The sequence below is a fragment of the Strongylocentrotus purpuratus genome, unplaced genomic scaffold (genome assembly GCF_000002235.5).
Source record: "Strongylocentrotus purpuratus isolate Spur 01 unplaced genomic scaffold, Spur_5.0 spur5_scaffold_1, whole genome shotgun sequence".
In the NCBI taxonomy this organism is placed as follows: domain Eukaryota; kingdom Metazoa; phylum Echinodermata; class Echinoidea; order Camarodonta; family Strongylocentrotidae; genus Strongylocentrotus; species Strongylocentrotus purpuratus.
The window spans coordinates 35,145,174-35,163,608 of NW_022145594.1; the positions used below are offsets into that span (position 1 = coordinate 35,145,174).

General features: G+C 35.7%; 1 protein-coding gene across 1 annotated transcript; it reads left to right on the forward strand.

The window, feature by feature from the left end:
* Nucleotides 1-8,490: 8,490 nt before the first annotated feature.
* Nucleotides 8,491-17,660, forward strand: LOC115921076 (megakaryocyte-associated tyrosine-protein kinase-like). Its single transcript, XM_030978140.1, has 6 exons — nucleotides 8,491-8,557; nucleotides 9,842-10,023; nucleotides 11,076-11,181; nucleotides 12,799-12,895; nucleotides 13,302-13,401; nucleotides 17,019-17,660. Exons 2-6 carry the CDS (start codon nucleotides 10,000-10,002, stop codon nucleotides 17,076-17,078), a joined length of 387 nt encoding a protein of 128 aa, XP_030834000.1. The 5' UTR covers nucleotides 8,491-8,557; nucleotides 9,842-9,999; the 3' UTR covers nucleotides 17,079-17,660.
* The last annotated feature ends 775 nt before the right edge of the window (nucleotides 17,661-18,435 follow it).

Sequence of the window (18,435 nt, forward strand, 5' to 3'; positions counted from 1 at the left end):
TTTTTATTGATTTGTTTGATTTCTCTGCCTCTATAGAAAGTAAATTCCTTGGAGTAGACTAGTACTTTAAATTTAAAGTGCGAAATAAGGGGATTCGCCATTTATCTAAATATTCAATCGGTTGAAAGAGTCTCACCTTTCAAACGCATTTATGTCGGAAAAAACATTTCGCACTCAATGGGCGAGTTAAATTGTACGGACGACGAATTGTCGATGAAATAGTCATATGATTAACTCATTTTGTTATGCAATAATTATTCAATTATCCAACATCGATTTGGAATTATGGGATGACGAATCTGAATAGTTAAAACCATATTTCTGACTGTTGGACACGTACAATAAAAACGCAGTATTTCTAATTGTATGATCGTAGCAGATGAATCCTAAAACTGCAGTTTAAGGCACATACACAAGTAAAATAAACCAAGTCAAATTAATGAAATGTAACCTCTTCGAAAAAGGGGGGTAAGGTCACCTTTTTAGGTCACCTATCCGATTTATTTTTTTTATCAAAAACAAAGGGGGGGGTTCAACCCATAACCCCCTCCCCCTGCGTATGCGCCTGTCTGCTGCTGTAATGCCAGAAACGCTAATGGCATGAGACATTCGTGAACATGTCGGTGGCAGCCATCTTTACAGCAATATATTTTATCAAGTTGCAAAAATGCACCTTGTTCACTATAGATAAAAACATAGTAAAGTGGCATGGAAGGCTTGCAAATGTACACCACTTGCGATATTCATGGAAGAATCATGCTCATGCGCAAAACAGAATTTGTTTTTGCATGTTGTTCAAGTGTTACTCTCATTAAAAGAAAGAATTTGGAATAAATTGAACATTGACATCTTTGTGAAAAAAAAATTCTTTGTTTGACTGACAAGAATCTAGCTTAATACTTTTTGTAATGATTTATTGACACAGATGGCTAACTTATTCAACCAAAGTTTGTTTTTGTGTTTTTTATCTCTCCAAATTTAAACAATGAGGAATAGGTGAACAATACATTCCAATCAGAGGAGAAAAATTGAATGTTTGACTTTCATGTATGACTAGCATGTGTCGTACAACCACTGAGTATTTGTAGAAAACTAATCATAGATTCGATGATTTCATGTAGAAGCTTGTGTATTTATATCTTGCATGAAACATTGCTCACCATCTAGAGCCCACACCATGCACCTGTGTGCCAACTGGTCTGAGTTATGGGGCTTCTGCAGGTATAGCAGTCTTAGCAATCCTGTTAGTGGCTTCTGTCATCATCAACATCATCCAATTTATCATGGTGAGGAGACATGAGACCAGACCAGGTGACTATATTCATCAATTCCACTAGAATAGTTGAAAGATGGAATCAGAACAAAGAAAAGTTATGTAAATGTTTGTTTTTATGATTTCTTTACCTGACTGTTTAGAAAGCATGTGTACGCTTGTAAATAATCAACCGCAAGACTGACGGCTGTAAGTCCTCTCGATTAGTCTTTGCAATGAGGATAAATGCCTTACCAAAGGGCATGAGCATATTGACTTGGTATTGCTAAAAACGATTAAGGAAACATAATACTGGAAGTTGATAACGAAAGTATTTTTTTTTGCATATCATAAGATCTATCGCTTTACTGAATGAATTTCCTCAGGAATAGAGATCCATTTACTTTAGGCTAAATTTTACTTCATTGTTGATAAATGTGGCATATAACTCTTATGTGCACAGAAAATTATATCAAAATTTCTATATTTGCTTCTTTTTCTTCTTTTTCTTTCTTACAGGTTGTGAAGAGTCACAGAAAACAGCTTCTAGGTTAGTATTTAGCAGTTTAAAATATTCAACAGAATATATATATATATATATATATCGATCGATAAATATTCATACAAACACCCTTCCCCTCACGCACATTCTACACACACACACACCAATATTCGGATGTAGTGAAATACGAGAAACCTCTAAAGTTAAGCATAATATCATTATTCATGTGTTTTATACGTGTCAAATATGTTAAAAAGTAAAGTGAAACTTGGAAATTAGTTCAATGAGATGGCTCTGATTTGGCGCTGTACAATAGGCTAGGGCAGAGCCATCTATAAACAGAGTTTGACCAACTTGGTTTCACTGGGTCACAACATGGCGTATATTCTTTTGTTTTGTGCTTGCCCCCCCCAAAAGCAGTAGCCGCCATATTGTGACTAACTCGAACCGGGATGGCGAAACTCTGTATATACATGTAGATGGCTCCGAGCTACGGCAGAAAGGTCATTTGTTCAGTATCGCTTTTTTCACAGAGAAGAAAGTCACGTATCCCATGAAGGAAACGAAAACACGGCGTATGAGATGATTCAGAACGGCGATAGAGGTGAGAAAATGTATATAATCACTCAATAGTTTAAAACGAGGAAAGCGTTAGTGAAATGAAATGAAAAAAATAGTACCAAGAAGATTAATTACGAAGCAAAACATCACCAACAAAATAAAAAAGGGTAGATGAACGGCTTTGTAAATTGCCATAAAAAACGTTGAAAAAAGTTCCACAACCACACATATACTGTCGTACTAAATGATAATCATTTTGTCTCAAACTGCACAATACATTGTATCTATCAAGGGTATTACTTACTTAATTACAGTAGAAGTATATATTCCACAGAAAAAAATTATAAGCTTAATCATTCTCCTTGATCAGATTTTTACTAGGCCTACTAATTTAACAGGGGTTTTAAAACTTACCTCTAATAACAGCCGCTTTTTAAAATCGCAAATTCACCTCGCCTTCCCACACACACACACAATTATAAATACGTTCATGGTGAATACTCTTTCACTTTCGTTTTATATTTGAAAGAAATCTTGAAAAGATTATCCAAGGGTAGCCTTATCCCTTTTTCATAGGGTGAAAGATTGCTTGTATTTGATCTTTCATGTATTATAATCGTTTTAATAATAATTTAATTTTTGTTTTATAGCATACACATCTCTCAAAGTCGGTCCATCCGATTCCCCCATCATTGCTCCTGAAAACGTGACGTTTTTCACCAGACTCGGTTCAATTGGACGGGGTGACTTCGGCGGGGTATGGAAGGGAGAACTCCTCTCGAATCAAAGTCAAGTAGACGTTGCTATCAGGCAGATTCCAGGTGAGGTTTTGCCAACCACTCCCTATACAAAAATAATGAGTTAAAAAGACCGAAAGGCAAATCACTTTAATGAATACTAATGTACCCTAAAGTAACATGGAACTTTACGAAAAGTTGTGTTATTATTGATAAAATAATAATAATAATATCTAAGATTTATATAGCGCTGGTATACCGATAAAGTTTCTTAGTAGTCCGGCAGCCACTGAGCTACACCTCGTTTTGTTGAAATAAGTTTTTTTCTTGATGGATTCTGTTTCCTTAGGCATTGCAGATGACCAAACAGAAAACTGGAGCTTTGTCAGTGTTGAGCAATTTAAGATATGGCCAAAAACAAAATGGCCGCCAAAATAGCCTATTTTCAGCAAATTTTGAATTATTTCATAATACATTACAAAATATTGGCAGAATGGTGTGCTTATAATTCATGAAGACCATTGTCAACACATTCCTGATGACCATATATGAACATAGATGACCATAGATGACCTAATTAGCATATTTTCCATCGTAATTGTTGCTAATTTGCATATTCAAAATGGCGGATAAATGCCAGCTGTTAAGTTTAGAATCACAATAAACTAGTATTATACTCATTTCTTTCTATCTTATGTTGTTAATTCTTAGAACACCCAAGTGTACCAAATACTTATGTCATACTCATTTGTCAATAATTACTAATTTAGATAATGGGAAAAAACAAAATGGCCACCAAAATGATAAATTTTAAGCAACATTTGCCATAAGTATTATACATTACGGAAATTGGCAGAGTAGTATACTGGTACATGTACTTCATGAATCAGAGATGAATTGATTTGGATATTTGACTTTAGGCTGTTGTATGTTTGCTCATTTACATATTCAAAATGGCAGCAATGTTAGTTTATCACACAATTTCTATCAATAGTCTATAGTAATAAACATTTGTTTTCACAATAGGTTTGAATTACTAAGATACCATTACGTGAAAAAAGATAATTTGATCACTCTTCTTTCATGAATGTGTTACCATTTTATAGCGATATTAGGAATTTTACCTTCACAATTCATCTTGTACGCAATTCTTTTAAGGATACGCCTTTTCTTCCTTTGCTGAACTGAGCTCACGCATCACTGTCATTTTTATTTACATTTTTTTGCTGCCAGAGTCTGATCATTTTAGACATCGCACGGATGCATGGCACGCACAGAGCATTGTGCAAGCTAATTTGGCTTTGTTGCATCCACATCCTGATGATTTGCATGGGTTGTCACTTGCACAATTGCAACGTAAAAGTCTCAGTATGTTTGCAGGTGCAAGTTTCACATTTGGTGGAATGGTTACCGGGATGAGTGACTTTGTTGCTTCGTCTTTCATGTAACCAAATGCAGTGGGATCCAATGTCCATCGATTCAATTCCGAAGCACTCTTCCAAATCCATGTTTGAAGATGGGCACGCTTAACATTATCTTTGAAAGCTTCAGCTGTTGGTGGCATTGCAGCAAGATTTGGAGTGTGGTAGCTCCTGCTTTCCCGACCCGTGTAGTCCACACATTCAGTCGGGCATCTGACAGTGTCGTAGCATTGGGCTGTCCATATCATGATGTTATGAGCGCTGTTGCATCTTTCATCACGTCGGCCATATCTGCATGTATGTCTCCAATCGATGGTGATGTGAACCCATTTTTCTGCCGCAGCACTTTTAGCAAAGTTCCTTTGCCAACTCCAAAATGTGCACCAACAGTATCACAACCTGTCAATGGGTGACCTGCTAACATAAAAGGGATGATGTCTCTGTGTCTGTCCACTGTGGCATGTATATCGATTACAGATCTGTCTCTGATTGGCGACTCCATTGTCAAGGGTGACTGAAGGCTTTGCTTTTGGTAGAAATATGAAGCAGAAGAACATAGACATCTGTGTCGTCTGCAAGCACCCTGATGGATCGTCCTTCATCTGCAAGCATAATAGCCTGCTGCACAATAATCACATCAGCCTCCTCATGAGATGTGGCCATATCGTGCCGTTGGATTGGAACACCACCTGGACCAAGTTGAACAGGAGTGCCATCTTGGCTGGTGATCACAAGCTTGTGTTTTATGATGAAACCTGCATCGCCTTGCAGATGTTGACAAATGATGTTAATCAACTGTTTCTTGTTCTCTGTGACTGTCAGAGTCAGTTTCTGAGACGGAAGGGGTGAAGTTGGACTCAGTTGGAAAACTCTGCAACCATCATTGCCTCTCGATATCCTGGTTGTACACTTGGTACTGTAATCATTGACCTTTCAAAGACCAAGTACACATCACCGGATTTTAGTCTGTCTTCAATCTTGCCTTTGAATTTCGATACAAAGTCCATCACTGTTGGTTGTCGTGTTGGTGATGATGAAGGCCAATTAGGAATCCAAAGGAGAGCACATCCATCGATCCCTCTACACGTTTCTTCAAGTGTCGCGTGTCTAGCTGATACTTCAACCTTTGTCTCTGGTTCTTCAAAGCGGCCTTGGACTTCGAGATGTCCATATCTCCAGACTCATCAAACAGAGCTGTAGGAACTGGCGACAGCTCGCATGACATTACATCATGAAATTCGACATCTCTGGACAGTGCTTGTAGACCTATCACGCGAGAGTATATCAACTTGGTATCGTATACCTTGGAATCGCCTACGTCAATTCTGACAATTGATTTCTTCATGACAGCCATGGTTTGAACTTTCTTCGAAATTGTGTCGTAGAAACCTCTGGGCAATTTCCGTTCAAATTCACCCATTTGCTGAGCACCAGTTTCAACTACTCTGTCAACATTCACTGATTCGGGAGCGATCTGTCCATTGACCACATTGACAATGTTCGCTGGGTGCTTCTTTGGGTCAATTGGATCGATGCTCACATCCAGTTTTCTTCACAACCAGTTTCTGTCACCTCGGTCTGCAGATATCCATGCTGGAGCCTCTTCTTTGTGCACTGTTTTAGAACTAGCCGACTTGTCTCTCAGAGTTGGAACGTCTTCCACAAGTCTGATACATATGTGCAAGCTAAGGGCACATGCAGGTCTTGAGAGTTTCTGGCTTTAGAGCGATGCCAATCACACCAGCTTTACCATGCCCATGTCGCTCCATATGCCAATCCATAAGCCTTGAGTGTGTCTCATCACATGAGACCCTTTCATGGAATACTGGAGTGCATCTCCTGGTAGGGCTTCCATGCGTCGAAGGTAGAATAACCGATATCGCGCGGAGTTTACATGTACCGACGCAAAGAAGCAGGGTATCATAAGCCTCACTACCTCCAGGTGTAGAGGCCAATCACTTTAATTCTCATTCAGCCCGTACATAGAGCATCATTATCAGTACTAGGTTTGATCAGGTTGTACCTCTACTGCAACCCTGTACAGTTATTGATCTGCAGTGAAGACAGTGAAACATTGACCAGTTTTCTCTGTTTAACTGCTGTGATTTGCTCATGGCTGTCATTATTGTGTCTGGATGTGCTGGTGGCATTTCAATCAACGATAGATACACTGCTTTAGTTTTTGGTTGTGTGGCTTTTCATTGATTGCGACACAAATGCGTATTATATCCATTGAATTCAGGAGAGTTATCATGCACAACATCTGTCAAGAACCTGAGATCACATTCATTTTGTCTCTGTCGAGAAACCATATGAGCGAGAACACTAAGTGGTGGAACTTGGTTCTTGACAGGTGGCCTATCTGGTTTTCTTGGACTAGTGTATCTCATGATGTCAAGCTTGTAGTCAATATCTCTAGACATCTCAACCTTCTTCAGTTGTGAAATCTCTTGCTGATCATCATGGTACATGCTTGTATCTGGCTGGGTCATGAGAACTGCACGGGAAGTTGTCAACTATGATCTGAACAAGACCATCTTCAGCACTTGATAATGCTGTCAGTTTAGTGTTTTTCCCTGCCTCTACAGCTGCACACTTCTTGAATCGTAGCAGTTCATCATAGATGTGTGTATGTTCAACAGGGTATCTCTACAAATACATTTGCTTTGAGATGATAGGCTACATCAATTACCTTTAATTAAAATGCAGCGTATATGTTTATACATTGATTGCTTGTTATCGAAGTAGAAATCGCAAACAGCCAATCTCTTGTACACTTTTTTTATGAATCGCCCTGTATAAATGTATAAATTGCTCTGCCATCTAAAACCACGTTTAGAATTACCAAAATATATATCATATAAATCATATCTGGCTAAATAAAATCAGAAAAGCGTTCTTAATGCAGCAATAAAACATGACAAAGTATACATTTTCACATATTCTTAAAGCAGAAAACGTCATTTTGGCGGCCATTTTGTTTTTGCTTATAATCACAAATTGCTAAAGGCGATATGATGATAGGCGACATCAATTAGCTTCAATTAAAATGCAGCTTATATACATCACAAAATATGTTGCCAGAGTGTGTATACATTGATTGCTTGTTATCGAAGTAGAAATCGCAAACAGCCAATCTCTTGTACACTTTTTTTATGAATCACCCTGTATAAATAATGTATAAATTGGGCTCTGCCATCTAAAATAATATTTAGAATTATCAAAATATGTATCATATATATCATATCTGGTAAAAAATCAGAAAAGGGTTCTAAATGCAGAAAAAAAAACATGACAAAGTATACATTTTCACATATTTTTAGAGCAGAAAACGCCATTTTGGCGGCCATTTTGTTTTTGCTTATATCTCAAATTGCTCAAGGCTGACGGAACTCCAGTTTTTTGCTTGTTCACAGTGGATACCTAGACAATCAGAATCCATTTAAAAAAAAACTTATTTCACCAAAACAAGGTTAGGCCCCAAATCCGGGTTTGGCTGCCGGACTATAGCGCTTTACAAAACAAATGAATTGAAAATTACGGTTAAACTAAACATGTAATAAGGATCAACAAGAAACGTGAAATGAACATTGCGCTCAATCTGGACGAATTACTTAACTAACAATGTATAACATTAACATGATAATGAACAATAAAAATGATCATAAATAATTAAGTAACATTAATGAAACTGCAATAATTATGTACATTGGATAATGATAAGCAGAGATACCATCAGCTTTCAGCTTTCTAGAAAGTTATATTAAAGTAGGACCAAAACAAACGTAAAAAGTAACACACATACACACACACATAACATATACGTATATATATACTCTATTCACTTATATTCACTGTTTTCACTCGATCTTAATAACAAATGAATGATTGATATGTTCTGCAAATGATTTTAACCCTACACTCTCTTTGAAATTGAAAGCAATTGAGGTAGTTATACATAGGATGTATCTTCTCTTAGATCAAGTGACCAAATCAACCAACATTTCTCGGGCTGTCAAGGTTCTTTCTGAGCTACCGGATCAACCAAATGTTGTCAAGTGCCTGGGATATTGTCAAGAGCAAGGTAAAAACACCTCCGCCCGCAATTACAAAAAAAGTCTGCTTAATTGAATCAATATTAATATGAACATTAACATTTTTTCCTTTTTGGGGGAACGACCTTGGAAAAAATCATTATAGGTAACCTAAAGGTGTGTATCATTTTGAGCAATTCCCGCAATCAGTTAAAAAGAAGGTTGGGTTCTGGGAAGAGGTGAACAATAATTTGTAAGCGTTATCAATGTATTATGCAAGTGTGGATGAACATCAGATAAAAAATGTTCCCTGAAAATCATGGCTCTTCAAATGCTTTAATAGTCTAACTATGGCATGTAATATCATAAAAATCGGGACGGATTTTTATGCCACATGTTTGTGTATACCCATATAAAACTTTCTGTGTACAATGCTTGTAACTTTACCAAGACTGTACATGTGCCAAGTTTCCTATCATTTTGATGATTCCAGTACCTTGCAGTACACACCAATACTTATTGCGTATTGAAGCATATTCAACTGTACTCTCGATCTATTTTTCGTTATTTCTTGACTTTGACATAATCCCCTTGATCCCTCTTCTTTTTCTTCTTCTTTCCCATCTATACATATACCATATGACCTATGCATTTAGAGAGCAATTGCTCATTGATGTCTCGATTTGGTGTCAGCTTGGGTTTGTCCATATTAGATCGCCCTCCCATTGGTGGGTTGTTCGTGCTCATATGACATATATTTTCACATACACGGTGAGTTTGTTAGCTCACCCGGTGTGATGGGGATGTTCGCATCTTCGGGTATACTTGTTGTGGTCATCCATGATGTGGTCGATGCATCGTTGGGTAGTTGTTTTCTGAGAGTATTTTGTAAATAGTTTTATATATTACATATTTGTTGTTGTATTCATGAATCAGTTATCTTTGTAACATCATATGAGGGGGCCTTAACTTAACAAGCTGTGCTTCAACCAAGGTCTCCTCGTCTTTCTTTATTCTACATTGTACTGTTATGATTATACCCTATTATATTTTGTCACATGTGTTTTCTGGAAGACAAGTAAACTTGATAATTGATACTGCATACTTGATATGCTAGAGGATCAACCACTTCTGATCGATTCCACAATGTTTCTCTCACAATGCAATTGCATGACCAGAACTCAACTTTATCTTTAAATAAGAGTAAAAGAACAGTCCATTGTAATTAATGATTAATGTAGAGGATTTTCCTTCACTGTAACATGATGCCAAATGTATTGAATATCAGTTTCATACATTATTGTTTTTAATTGAACGATTTGCCGATGATGCAGGTAGCATCCTGTATGAGTTCATCTCTGGGGGTACCCTACTCACCCATCTGCAGACTACAGGGGTGCAATCCCAACCCACATACGGCAACCTCAAACCAAAGAGGGTTCGTATCGATGAAGGTAGTCTACTCAACTTGGCTTGGCAAATTGCAAAAGGAATGCAATATCTTGCATCAAAGAAGGTAACCTGGTTTCATCGCTTGCACTAGAAGAGAATTAACACACACCCACTTGCACACACTTGCACATTTTTCTTCTTTTTTCTTTCTACTTTTTATTCAGATACTTTCTGAACAAAATCTTTATGCGTGACTCTCTATTCCCCTACATTCTCCTAAACAGCGCCATGTACCCCCTTCCTGGCTGCTATCGACTCAAGCATCCTTGCTTATGATAGTTGGCCTCTGCATTTATCTTGATTATTTTTACTTACCTCCATACTTTCAAGCTTTCAATAATGCATTTTTGTTTATTTGTGTGTATTAAGTTGTCACTCTTTATGTAAATCAATTATATATATACTATTATTGTTCTTTGAATGTTTTATATTTGATTTATCAATAAATGCAGAAACATCTGCTAAAAAAAAAAAAAAGGGGGGGGGGGGGAAGGGAGGGGGGGGGGGGGGGAAGGGAGGGGGAGAGGACAAAGGGGATACGAGAAGGATGAGAATTAAAAAAGTGGAATAAGAAAGTGGAAGAATAGGAGAGGAGTAAGCCAGTATGGTACGAGGATGGTTATGATGATCAAAGGTGAACAAAAAAAAAAAAAAAAAAAAAAAAAAATTGTAATTGTAGTTTTTCTTTCTTTATTTATTTTTATCATATATATATATATATATATATATAATTTTTTCAAAGATCATCCATGGAACTCTCTGCGCTCACAATGTGTTACTAGCTGATAGAAAGCAATGCAAGCTATCTGATTATGGACTATCTTCATCACTGTTTAGCGATAGAGGTGTGAGTATTATGGCCATTATTTAATAATGCGTTATCAGCATAGATTATTTAATGATTATACTCTTTATGGTATATGGATACATTCTGTTTATCAACACTTTTATTGGCCATAATGTTTTGTATATATAATATTGTTTTCGATGTATTTTCAAATCTGCTTGTAAATTAGTAACAATTCTGCCATTGGCTGCTAATCACGGTTTTTGTTAAACCATTGATAAATGATAATAAACGATTTTAAACCTTCTTTATATTTTCCAACATCTCAGAAACCAACTAGATGGAGTTCGCCTGAAACCATGGTTACTGGTGATCAATCAACAGAAGGAGATAGCTGGTCTTTTGGTATCGTGCTGTGGGAAATTGTGACATTAGGTGAAAAAATAATGTTAATATCGCATATAATGTTGTGTACCATCTTAATTACCCAGACGTTCTTCACGTAGGAAGCCTCATAAGCGTTACAGATGTTCTTAATCAGGGCCCTCCCATTATTATTACCCTTGCAATATTATTGCCAGGTGGGTGGAGTGGGTGGAGAGTGGTAAATATTGAATACTATCTTGCAAAAGGAAGTTAGTGCTAAGTTGGCATTCGAACCCTTAAACCTCGTATTGAGAGTCAAGAGAATAAGCCACTATACCACGACTCCTCCAATTCACGTGTATCATATGGTGTTATGAAGAAAAGTGATATAAATCATTGCACTTAAATAATCAAAATAGATCATGACTAATACTTGTTTGATGCATTTTAGAGATAAAGAAATCAAGCCACTTATTCCATTCTATAAGACTGAACAATAACATTTTCGATTAAAAAAAAATTATTTATTGCATTACTTGTATTCAAATACATGTCGCAAATATGATTAACATTTAGTCTAAATTTGTCCGCTTAATTCCGCTTGTACACTGTTGCTCATAAAGGTGGAATATTTTTTTTTTATCCCAATTTATGGAATTATTTTTAAAAATAATTTAAAAATAAAAGATCTAGATAATAGTATACATTCTCAGATTTTATTAATAATAATTTGCCAATGTGTGTTTTGCGTGACTGCTAAAGCATGTGTATGCTACTATGCTTATCAACTAGGGGTCCTATGCCCTTAAGTCATAAATGACAGTAATGAGGATTAATGCCGCATAAAAAGGGCACTAATATAGCACATCGACACGGTTTTGATCCTGGGGCCTCACAGTTACGAGGCCATTGCTTTGTCACTGAACCGTGACTGTACGCAGCGGGGGCTAGGGTAGGAGGCAGTTTCCATAAATAAAAAAAACACAGAAAATGCAATAAAGTTTATATAATTTATTGCATTTTACCCCGGTCCCCAACATAACAAAAACTTATGTGTGCCCGTGCCTTAAGCCATAATGCATGACCGTCCATAGTATTTTTTATGTTGGGGACCGGGATAAAATGCAATAAATTATTGAAAATTTATTGCATTTTTTAATTTTTTTTTATTTATGGAAACTGCCCCCTACCCTAGCCCCCGCTGCGTACAGTCATGGTTCAGTGACAAAACAATGGCCTCTTAACTGTGAGGCCCCAGGATCAAAACCGTGTCGATGTGCTATATTAGTGCCCTTTTGTGGGGCATTAATCCTCATTACTGTCATTGATGACTTGAGGGCGTAAGTCCCCTAGTTAATAAGCATAGTAGCAGTAGCAGTAGCAGTAGCATAGTAGCAGTCCCGCAAAACACACATCGGCATATTATTATTCAATAAAATCTGAGAATGTATACTATTATCAAGATCTATTATTTTAAAATAATTTTAAAAATAATTCCATAAATTTGGGTGAAACTGAAATATCCCACCTTTATGAGCGACAGTGTACTATCAATGGTTGATGACAAATTGTATATACATGTGTATGATAAATATATATAATTTCTCTCCATAGCTTTGGATGTCACATATTCGTATATTGGAAAAAATGTTTTATTTTAAAATTATTTTTCTTCGATTCTTTCAGGGGCGAGGCCATACCCTAAAATGACCTTTGACACTATCCAAACGGAGGTTGCCAATGGTTACCAGATGCCACGCCCTCGCCATTGTGGACAAGAAGTGTAAACATTACTCTCTCAAGCGAATGGTTCTGTACATGTCATAATTTGACTCACTCGATGCTATATCTATATTTCCTAGATTTCATTAAGATGTTTTGTATCAAATGCAGATATGTTTCCAAACAATAAGAAACACGATTACACTTGAATCTGCAATCTTTCCATTGAATCTGAATCTGAAGCTGAAAATAATACGTCTCAACACTCAACAGAGATGGTGATAGAAAGATAAACAAAGAAAGACATAAGGAATGGTAGGAACAAAGTGATATAAGGATAACAATACAGAATACCATGAGAAAAGGTGATAGGAGGAAAAAACAAAGAATAAAATAAGGAGAGACATAAAGAGAAAGTGACTTCGGTAATTCTATTAGATAAGGATCATATTTTCCTTATCTTTCAGGTATACGGTAATGTCTGGTTGTTGGGAGAAGGAAGCTACAAATCGGAGTAATTTTGATCATATCCTCAAGAGTTTGGAAAGGATTCTAGAAAAGACTCATGTAAGCTGTACTCAAATTATCTTCTTCTAACATATCTAATGCATCATTTAGTTCCCTTTTACATATCCATTTGTATAAATTCCGTTACTACACTGTCGCTCCTATATAGTTGGAACATCGTTTTTTACCCCAATTTATGGAATTATTTTGACAATGATTTATTCCAAATAGATCTAGAAAATAGTATACATTCTCAAACTTTATTGAATAATAACTTGCCAGTGTTTGTTTTGCGTGACTGCTAAAGCATGTGTATGCTACTATGCTTATCAACTAGGGGACCTACGCCCTAAAGTCATAAATGACAGTAATAAGGATTAATGCCCCACAAAAGGGCACTAATATGGCACATCGACACGGTTTTGATCATGGGGCCTCACATTTACGAGGCCATTGCTCTGCCACTGAACCATGACTACGCAGCGGGTGCTAGGGTAGGGAGCAGTTCCCACAAATAAAAAAAAGAAAAAAAGAAAATGCAATAAATTTTCAATAATTCATTGAATTTTACCCCAGTCCCCAACATAAAAAATCCTTTGTACGACCATGCATTATGGCTCGAGGCATGGGCACACAGAAAATTTGTTTATGTTTGGAACCGGGGGAAATTCAATGAATTATCGAAAAAAAATTGCATTTAAAAAAAAATTTGATTAACTGATTTGCCATATCATTCATATTAATTTTCATATTTTTTATATTCATGTATATCAAATAATCATATTTTGCGTACTTCCATTTTTAATAGAATTATAAGAAAAAAAATATTACATGACAAATGTCATTCTTCATTTTAAACATGAAAATGATAATGTGAGAGTAATTCATTGCGGTCGACCTTCGGTGTTAATTGGCAGTGTCATGGTCTAGTTGATACGTCACCGGACTGTGGAGTACATGATTCGTTGTTACAGTCCCGCCGTGGCACTATGGCCTTTGGCTAGATATTATTCAATATTTGCCACTCTCCATCCGGGTGTAGAAAATGGGTACTGGGAAGGGATTTATTCCTTGAATTCTTTCAGTGATTTAGCCGGTATAACAATAGTAATTTGCATCGACCGTCTTCTGGGTTGATATATGTGAGATATTAATGTAGCTATCGTTAGTATCATCATTATTATCATTATAATTGATATCAGTATTATTGTTGTTGTTGTTGGTAATGCTATTATTATTGTCATTACTATTCCGCAAACAGGATCAAGTCCGTATTTTTTTCTTGAAGATTGAGTTTTAACAACAAGCACGATGTGCTATCAAGAGCGACGTTTTATAGGCCTATGCTATATTATTGTTCTGCTGTTGTGTCAGTATACCTGACTTCTGCAGGTCTTAGACGTGTAGATTCGTGGATATATTGGTGATGATGAGACACCTTCAATTCCCCTTTCACCATGATTATGTGTCCGATGATAATTGGAGTCATCTCTACTTAGGTGTTCTACATTCTCTCTATCTATTTATCCATGGGCATAATGGGTGGGCACTTCGATAACTAAACTTTTCTATCATAAATCTTATAGGAATTTGTTACGTTGTAAAAAGAGGTTATATTTTCAGGACTTGAATAAATCATTACGTTCATTGCGGACAAAAAATCCTAAGGAATATTGGCAGATACTGAATGGTAAGAATGAACGTAAGGAGAAAGATATTGGAAATGTTTCATTAAAGGATTTTTTAAATCATTTTAGTCGTCTAAGTTATAAGGAGGTTGATGAGCCAGAACCTCCAATTGTTATGCAAGAGTTATCTCAGGAAAATGTTTGTCTCGATGTTCCGATTACTTTGAAGGAAGTTGACATGATGATTAAGAAGCTTAAAAATACTAAAGCTTGTGGAAGGGACTCTATTAGAAATGAGTTCCTTAAAAGTTGCCCCCTGGAGATTCTTCAGGTTGTAGTTAAGTTCTTTAATGTTGTATTGGATTCTGGTATTGTTCCAACAGAATGGTGTATTGGGATAATTATTCCTATATTTAAGAATAAGGGAGAGATTACAAACCCTGATAATTATAGAGGCATTACTTTATTGAGTTGCTTAGGTAAGCTATTTACATCAATTTTGAACTATAGGATCACTCAATTTTTTGAGGATGAGAGTTTGTTAGGGGAAGAGCAAGCTGGCTTCCGGTCCAACTATTCAATCACACATAATGTATATGTTTTAAAGTCTATTATTGATGTTTACTTAAATAATTCTAAACGCCTTTATTGTGCATTCATTGACTATAAGAAAGCCTTTGATTTGGTTGACCGTGCAGCATTGTGGATTAAAATGTTTAGAATGGGAGTAAAAGGCAAGATTTTTAATGTTATAATGAACATGTGCAGGTGTGCTAAATCATGTGTTGCTAACGAGGGAGATATGTCCAGTTTATTTACATGCAATATTGGAGTGCGTCAAGGTGAAAACCACTCACCTCTCTTGTTTGCTATTTATTTGAACGATTTCCAACAATCTATAGGAAACTCGTACAAGGCCTTGGAATTTTTGAATACTATTATTAAAAATAAGTTGCTTTTTGATGGTATTGAAATATATAAGGAGTTATTTTCTTTGTTATATGTTGATGACACAATTATTCTAGCAGAAACTCCTCAAGAGTTGCAAAAAGCCCTAAACGCAGTGAAAGATTATTGTGATACTTGGCACTTAACTGTTAATGCCAGCAAAACAAAAATTGTTGTTTTTTCACGTGGGAAAGTTAGAAGAATTCCAGAATTTGTTTATGATGGTGGTGTACTGGAAGTTGTTTATGACTTTGTATATTTAGGAGTGACGTTTAATTATAATGGTAACTTTAAAAAAGCAATTGCTAAACAGGTCACACAAGCTCAAAAGGCAATGTATAGTATGTTAGTAAAGGCCAAAAGGTTGCATTTATCTGTTGATACACAATGTCATTTATTTGATCACTTAGTTTTGCCAATTCTATTATATGGTGCTGAGGTCTGGGGTTATGAGTGTATAGATCAATTTGAAGTTTTCCAAAGAATTTTTTAAAGAACGATATTGTTTGTAAGACCAAGTGCTTAAGACCACGTGCGTTGCACATGGATAAGGTTTTTAATACAGCTCACGCTTGCCAGCTAAAGAAATTAGCAAAATTTGTTAGAATCATTATGTCATATTTTTCAAAAGACTCAAGGGTAGATGGTAATACTGTAAATGATAGCTCACAAATAAGCAATGTTGTTGGGCACACTCGTAGCGGTAGGAGGGTGAATTGCCCAGTTCGCCTTGATTTGTAATTATGTTTATTTGTTCATATTATCACATGTTTATTATTGTTCATAATCATATTATCACATGTTTATTATTGTTCATATTATCACATGTTTATTATTGTTCATATTATCACATGTTTATCTTTGTTTATACTATCTTATTATGTTTATCAATTTTCATGTTATCACATGTATATTATTGTTATACTATTGTTATATTGATACTATGTTGTAAATATGTTTGTACTCTCATACCCCGAGAGGGGGTCGATAGAGTCAATAAAATCTTACAAATCCTATTTCACGATGATGTCTGACTTTTGTTATTATTATTGATATTATTATGATTAGTATTATTAATAGCATTGCTTTTGATTTTCATAGACTTACCTGTCTCTCAATGACTTGGATGAAGGATTGTATGCGTCTACACTGGACATGTGAAATTACACTTTGTTCGGATGTGCAGCAGTACTACAATGCATCTAAATCATGTACGCCGTACGATACTCGGACCCGAGCTAACTGGGACTATGGAGATAGTATAGGGACATTATAGGGAATATCTTGTGTTAAATTTAGCCAAAATGCTGAATCAGTATTTCGCAAATACTTGTATTAAATTTGCTTTAAGTATACGTCTGTTTGATTTTTTTTCAAGGTCATTTGGTAGAGATTTTAAAAATAGTTACTTAAAAAGGATAAATTGACATTGTGTAGAGGTGCAGCTGTTGTAGAAAACATGTCGTTTGTGAATTTCAAGGTTATAGAAACCGATCTCAAACATTCAACAGCACATTCTCATGATTTTCTGTCGGTTACGTTGCGTATATACTGTGGAAAACTTACTTCTAATTTACATTGCAACGTTTGCCAATGTTTGTGTTATTTCATAGTATTGTTGTGTGTGAATGACCTCCTACCCCCTTTCTTCTTTCTTTTCATCACCCCTCGCTCTCCCTTTCTCTTTCTCTATCGTCCTCTCTGTCCCTCTGTGTCCCTTCTACCTTTCTCACCCCACTATTTGTCAATCCATCTCTCTCTCTCTCTATCCACTATTCTCAACTTCTCTTTCTTTCTTGCACTCTCAGTCCTCTTTCTCACTCTGTCATTTCCACCTGCCTTCTTCAAAAGTGAAACTTGATTTTACCTCACTCTTCCTTGTTCGGTCATCATTTACATTACACTATAGTAATTTGAATCTTTATCTTTGCATTTAAAACGTACTAATTATTTAATAATAGACACACATCTGTATATTACATTCATGAGTAATTTACAATTGCATAAAGATTGTTTACTTGTATTTTTATGATTCTACTCTTTTATTTTGTATAATGTAAATACTTTTGTAAATATATTGTACAATTTAGCCACTGGAATACAATGCATTTCTTTAAACAAATAAGCCATTATTATAAAAATACTAACCAAGTAGCCTCGCGAAACCCCATATGTACCTATTTTCATGAAATAATTGTGACAGTTTCATTTATTATCAAAAAATAAGGTTTATATCTTCTAGGAACTTTATTGATTAATCTAAAAATGCGTGTATGTTTGTGTTATTAAGAATATGAAGCAATGTCTAGTTTACACTATTTGTGCTAATGTTTTATCAATATTTTTAGATTGTAAAATGTCACCGAATGGCTCTATGATCTTGTCGATGTTCTTTATGCAATGGTTAACAAGTTCCATGTGAATAAATCCCCTCTTTTTATTTGCACATTCTCTTAATAAATAGGGATTTCATCTTGTGAAATGTATGTAAATATGATGCACAAATAATTATGTTGGT

Coding starts and splice junctions, on each gene's coding strand:
- LOC115921076 (XM_030978140.1), top strand. CDS start 10,000: ATGCAATATCTTGCATCAAAGAAG. Junction 10,024..11,075: donor AATATCTTGCATCAAAGAAG/GTAACCTGGTTT, acceptor CCAACATCTCAG/AAACCAACTAGATGGAGTTC. Junction 12,896..13,301: donor CGCCATTGTGGACAAGAAGT/GTAAACATTACT, acceptor CTTATCTTTCAG/GTATACGGTAATGTCTGGTT.